Raw genomic sequence first — 5,884 nt, forward strand, 5'->3', positions numbered from 1 at the left:
TACAGCAACGACACAGATACAGCAACGACACAGTTACAGCAACGACACAGTTACAGCAACGGCACAGTTACGGTACAGTTACGACACAGTTACAGCACAGTTACAGCACAGTTACAGCACAGTTACAGCAACGACACAGATACAGCAACGACACACAATAACAGTTTCACAGCTACAATAGACACACAGTTACAACACAGTCCACAGCTAACATACACACTGCTACAACACAGCTAACATAATAGCAGAAAGGTTTTCTAATGATCAATCAGCCTTTTAAAAGGATCAACTTGGATTAGCTAACACAACGTGCCATTGGAACACAGCAGGAGTGATGGTTGCTGATAACGGGTCTCTGTACGCCCATGTAGATATTCCATTAAATATCTGCCGTCTCCAGCTACAATAGTCATTTACAACATTAACAATGTCTACACTGTATTTCTGATTAATTTGATGTTATTTTAATGGATAAAAAAAAAAGGTGCTTTTCTTTAAAAAAAAAAACAAGGACATTTCTAAGTGACTATCACGAATCCCGCCGAAGATGGTGCCTCTTCCCGTTCGGGCGGCGCTCGGCGGTCGTCGTCTCCGGCCTACTAGCTGCCACCCATCCCCTTTTCTGTTTCATTTAGTTTTGTCTGATTTGTTGCACCTGTTTTGTGTTTAGGTTTTGGGATATTTAAACCCGGTAGGCCCGCCGGCTTTTGTGCGGGCTTGTTTTTCTGTTATTGGTGTGTGTTTATTTTGGTGGATTTTATTTCCCGAACCGTTTGGTCCTGTTTGTTTTGGACTGGGTCTTTTAGCGCCCGTGTGTGTGGCGTTGACTGACACTCTGTTGTTTGGGAATAAATATATCCACGTATCAAACTACCCTGCTCTCTGCACCCGGCTCCTCCACCCACTACTTCTAGAAGTCCTGACAGTGACCCCAAACTTTTGAACGGTAGTGTATGTAGTAGTCTATGTGTCTTTGGCAACGCTGAGATTATCGTATTATGATAGACAGCTGTTTAAATATCAGCTGAGGGAGTGAGGGATTATCACCTTTTGACCCCCTAGTCTCTACAGCCATGTTTTAGGGCAAAGTGAACTCATGAAATAGACTGCTCTAACCTGCCTGCCTGCCTGCGTGCGTGCGTGTGTGTGTGTGTGTTGACCTGCTGTGGCGTGTGCTGATCCCCTGCTGATGTCACAGTGTCTCCCGCTGAAGGTTCCGGAACATTCACACTTGTACTTCCCGATGTAGTGGAAACATGTTCCTCCGTTCAGACAGGGGCTGGAGGAGCACGGGTCTGGCCTCCCTGGGGACACACACACACATACACACACACACACGCACACAGACACGCACAGACACGCACACAGACACGCACACGCACACATACACACACATACACACACATACACACAGACGCGCACAGACACACACACACACGCACACACGATTAGCATGAATTCCAGTAAGGCAGGAAATGTGAGTGTGTGTGTGTGTGTACATGCATGCTTGTGTTTGAAGTTGGTTCATCTAATTAAACATTAAAGGACTTCATCAACAGAAAGTGATTGTGAGTTGTACTGAAACGAGTCACTGATTCATACTGTACAGGGGATGACTGATTCATACTGTACAGGGGATGACTGATTCATACTGTACAGGGGATGACTGATTCATACTGTACAGGAGGGCTCAAGTAGTGGTTCTACCTTACCTGGAGAATCTTACACCCAGGGGGGGTTCAAGTAGTGGTGCACTTTACTGGAGTAAGTCTACAACACAGTGAGGGTCAAGTAAGTGGTGCTACTTTATGGAGGAAGTCTACACACAGTGAGGGTTCATCGTGGTGCACTTTACTGAGGAGTCTTACAACGGTGAGGGCTCAAGAGTGGTGCTACTACTGAGGAAGTCTACACAGCGTGGCGGGCTTCAAGTAGTGTGCCTACTTTACCTTGGAGTAGTTACACACAAGGTGGGGGCTCAGTTGTGCTACTACGGGTAGTTCAGGTGGGTTTCGTAGGGCTACTTTACTGGAGGAAGTCTTACAGCACAGGTAGGGGCTTCAAGTAGTGTTGCTACCTTTACTGGAGGAAGTCTTACACACAGGTGAGCGGCTTCCAGAGTCGTGGTGCGTACCTGTTACTGGAGGAAGAATCTCACAGCACGGTGGGGGCTTGCGAGTAGTAGGCTGGACCTTTACTGGAGACAAAAAAGAAAGCTACACCAGGTGGGAGGCTCAAGTAGTGGTGCTACTTTATGGGAGGAATTTAACACAGGTGGGGGCTCAAGTAGTGGTGCTACCTTTCTGGAGGAGAGTTTACACACAGGTTGGGTTCAAGTAGTGGTGTACTTACTTGGAGAAGTCTTACAACAGGTGGGTGTCAAGAGTTTGGTGCTACCTTTACGCGCGAAAGTCTTAAACACGGTGGGGGCTTCAAAGTAGTTGGTGCTACTTTACTGAGGAAGTCTCTTTAACACACAGGTGGGGCTTAAGTAGTGTGCTACCTTTACTGGGCGAAGTCTACACACAGGTAGGGGATTCAAGTAGTGGTGCACTTTACTGGAGGAAAGTCTCTTAACATGCTAGTGTGGCACACGGGCCATTCAACAATGGTTCAGTAGGGTGCTACTTTAGATGGAGGAAGTCTACACAAGGTGGGGGCTCAGTAGTGGTGCTAACTTACTGGAGGATCTACACACAGGTGGGGGCTCAAGTAGTGTGCTCTTACTGGAGAGTCTACCAGGTGGGGCTTCCAGTAGTGGGCTACCTTTACTGGAGGAAGTTACACCCAGTGGGGGCTTCAAGTATTGGTGCTACTCTTTATGGAAGGAAGTCTTACACACAGGTGGGTCTCAAGTAGTGGTGCTACTTTACTGGAGGAATCTTACACACAGGTGGGGGCTTCAAGTAGTGTGCACTTTATGAGGAATCTACCAAGGTGGGGTTCAAGTAGTTGCTACCTTTAACGGGAAGTCTTACAAAGTGTGGCTCAAGTAGTGTGCTATACTGGAGCAGTTACACACAGGTGGGGTTCAAGTAGTGGTGTACCTTTGACTGATGGAAGTCCTTACACCCAGGGGGGCTCAGTTTGGTGCTCACCTTACTGGAGAAGTCTTACACGCAGGTGGGGGCTTCAGTAAGTGGTGCTACTACTGAGGAAGTCTTACCACAGGTGGCTCAGTAGTGGTGCTACCTTACTGGAGGAAGTCGTACACACAGGTGGGGGCTCAAGTAGTGGTGACCTTATGGAGGAAGTCTTACAGCAGGTGGGGCTCAGTGTGTGCAACTTTACGAGGAGTCTTACAACACAGGTGGGGTCAAGTAGTGGTGCTACTTTACTGGAGGGAGTTTACACACAGGTGGGTCAAGTAGTGGTGCTACCTTATTACTGGAGGAAGTTACCAGAGGGGGTCAAGAGGTGCTACTTTACTGGAGGAAGTCTTACACCAGTGGGGGCTTCAAGTGTGGGTTGCTACATTAACTGGAGGAGTCTACACACGGTGGGGCTTCAAGTAGTGGTGCTCCTTTACTGGAGAAGCTTACACACAGTGAGGGCTTCAGTAGTGGTGCTACTTTATGGAGGAAGTCTACACACAGGTGGGGCTCAAGTAGTGTGCTACCTTACTGGAGGAAGTCTTACACACAGGTGGGGCTTCAATAGTTGGTGCTCTTTACTGGAGGAAGTCTTACACACAGGTGGGGGCTTCAAGTTAGTGGTGCTACCTTTACTGGAGGATTACACACAGGTGTGGGGCTTCAAGTAGTGGTCTACCTTTACTGGAGGAAGTCTTACACACAGGTGGGGGCTTCAAGTATGGGTGCTACCCTTTACTGGAGGAAGTCTTACACACAGGTGAGGGCTTAAGTAGTGGTGCTACCTTTTTGGAGGAAGTCTTACACCACAGGTGAGGGCTTCAAGTAGTGGTGCTACCTTACTGGAGAAGTCTTACACACATGGTGGCGGCTTCAAGTAGTGGTGCTACCTTTACTGGAGGAGTCTTACACACAGGTGGGGGTCAAGTAGTGGTGCTACCTTTACTGGAGAAGTCTTACACACAGGTGAGGGCTTCAAAGTAGTGGTGCTACTACTGGAGGAAGCTTACACACAGGTGACGGCTTCAAGTAGTGGTGCTACCTTTACTGGAGGAAGTCTTACACACAGGTGGGGCTTCAAGTAGTGGTGCTACCTTTACTGGAGGAAGTCTTACCAACAGGTGGGGGCTTCAAGTAGTGGTGCTACTTACTGGAGGAAGTCTTACACACAGGGTGAGGCGCTTCAAGTAGTGGTGCTACCTTTACGGAGGAAGTCTTACACACAGGTGGGCTTCCAGTGTGTGCTACCTTATCTGGAGGAAGTCTTACACACAGGTGGGGCTTAAGTATGGTGCTACTTTATGGAGAGTCTCACACAGGTGGGGGCTTCAAGTAGTGGTGCTACCTTACTGGAGGAAGTCCTACACACAGGTGGGGCTTCAAGTAGTGGTGCCTACCTTTACTGGAGGAAGTCTTACACACACGTGGGGCTTCAAGTAGTGTGGCTACCTTTACTGCGGAACGTTTACACCAAGGTGGGGTTCAAGTATTGGTGCTACCTTTACTGGAGGAAAGTCTTACACAGAGGTGGGGCTCAAGTAGTGGTGGCTACCTTTACTGGAGGAAGTCTTACACCACAGGTGGGGCTTCAAGTAGTGGTGCTACCTTACTGGAGGAGTCTACACACAGTGAGGGTTCAAGTAGTGGTGCTACCTTTACTGGAGGAAGTCTCACACAGGTGAGGGCTTCAAGTAGTGGTGCTACCTTTACTGGAGGAAGTCTTACACACAGGTGGGGCTTCAAGTAGTGGTGCTACTTTACTGGAGGAGTCTTACACACAGGTGGGGCTTCAAGTAGTGGTGCTACTTTACTGGAGAAGTCTTACACCAGGGGGGCTCAAGTAGTGGTGCTACCTTTACTGGAGGAAGTCTTACACACAGGTGGGCGTTCAAGTATTGGTGCTACCTTTACTGGAGGAATCTTACACACCAGGTGGGGCTTCAAGTAAGGTGCACCTTCCTGGGAAGTCTTACACACAGGTGGGCTCAAGTAGTGTCTACTTACTGGAGGAATCTTACACACAGGGGGGGCTTCAAGTAGTGGTGCTTACCTTTATGGAGGAAGTCTTACACACAGGTGGGGGCTTCAAGTAGTGTGCTACTCTTACTGGAGGAAGTCTTACACACAGGTGAGGGCTTCAAGTAGTGGTGCTACCTTTACTGGAGGAAGTCTTACACCACAGGTGGGGGCTTCAAGTAGTGTGCTACCTTACTGGAGGAGTCTACACACAGGTGGGCTTCAAGTTATGTGCTACCTTTATGGAGGAAGTCTTACACACAGTGGGGGCTTCAAGTGTGGTAGCACCTTACTGGAGAAGTCTTACACACAGGGGGGGCTCAGTATTGGTGCTACCTACTGAGAAGTCTTACACAAGGTGGCGGCTTCAAGTAGTGGTGCTACCTTTACTGGAGAGGAAGTCTTACACACAGGTGGGGGCTTCAAGTAGTCGGTGCATACCTTACTGGAGAAGTCTTGCCACACAGTGGGGGCTCAAAGTAGTGGTGCTACCTTTACTGGAGGAAGTCTTACACACCTGGTGGAGCATTACAAGTATGTGCTACCGTTTACGAGAGAGTCTTACACACAGGTGGGGCTTCGAATATGGTGCTACTTGTATGGAGGAAGTTTAACCAGGTGGGGCTAAGTATTGGTGCTACCTTTACTGGAGGAAGTCTACACAAGGTTGAGATGAAAAGCGTACAACAAGAGCTGCACATGTGGTGCCAGGATGGACAAACGGTGAAGAGCATGTCCAGAGGACCAAGTGGTGGAAGCAGTCCAGGATTGGACAA

At 48.7% G+C, this 5,884-nt stretch overlaps 1 protein-coding gene across 1 annotated transcript in view; it reads right to left on the bottom strand.

Moving 5' to 3' along the window:
- sned1 (sushi, nidogen and EGF-like domains 1) overlaps window positions 1-5,884 on the bottom strand; it is a 67,262-nt gene that overhangs the window by 42,579 nt on the left and 18,799 nt on the right. Inside the window, 2 exon segments of the mRNA XM_070446831.1 lie at window positions 1,161-1,304; window positions 2,135-2,197. Coding sequence (XP_070302932.1) covers window positions 1,161-1,304; window positions 2,135-2,197 — 207 coding nt within the window.

The sequence above is a fragment of the Salvelinus sp. IW2-2015 genome, linkage group LG15 (assembly GCF_002910315.2).
Source record: "Salvelinus sp. IW2-2015 linkage group LG15, ASM291031v2, whole genome shotgun sequence".
NCBI classification, from domain to species: Eukaryota; Metazoa; Chordata; class Actinopteri; order Salmoniformes; family Salmonidae; genus Salvelinus; species Salvelinus sp. IW2-2015.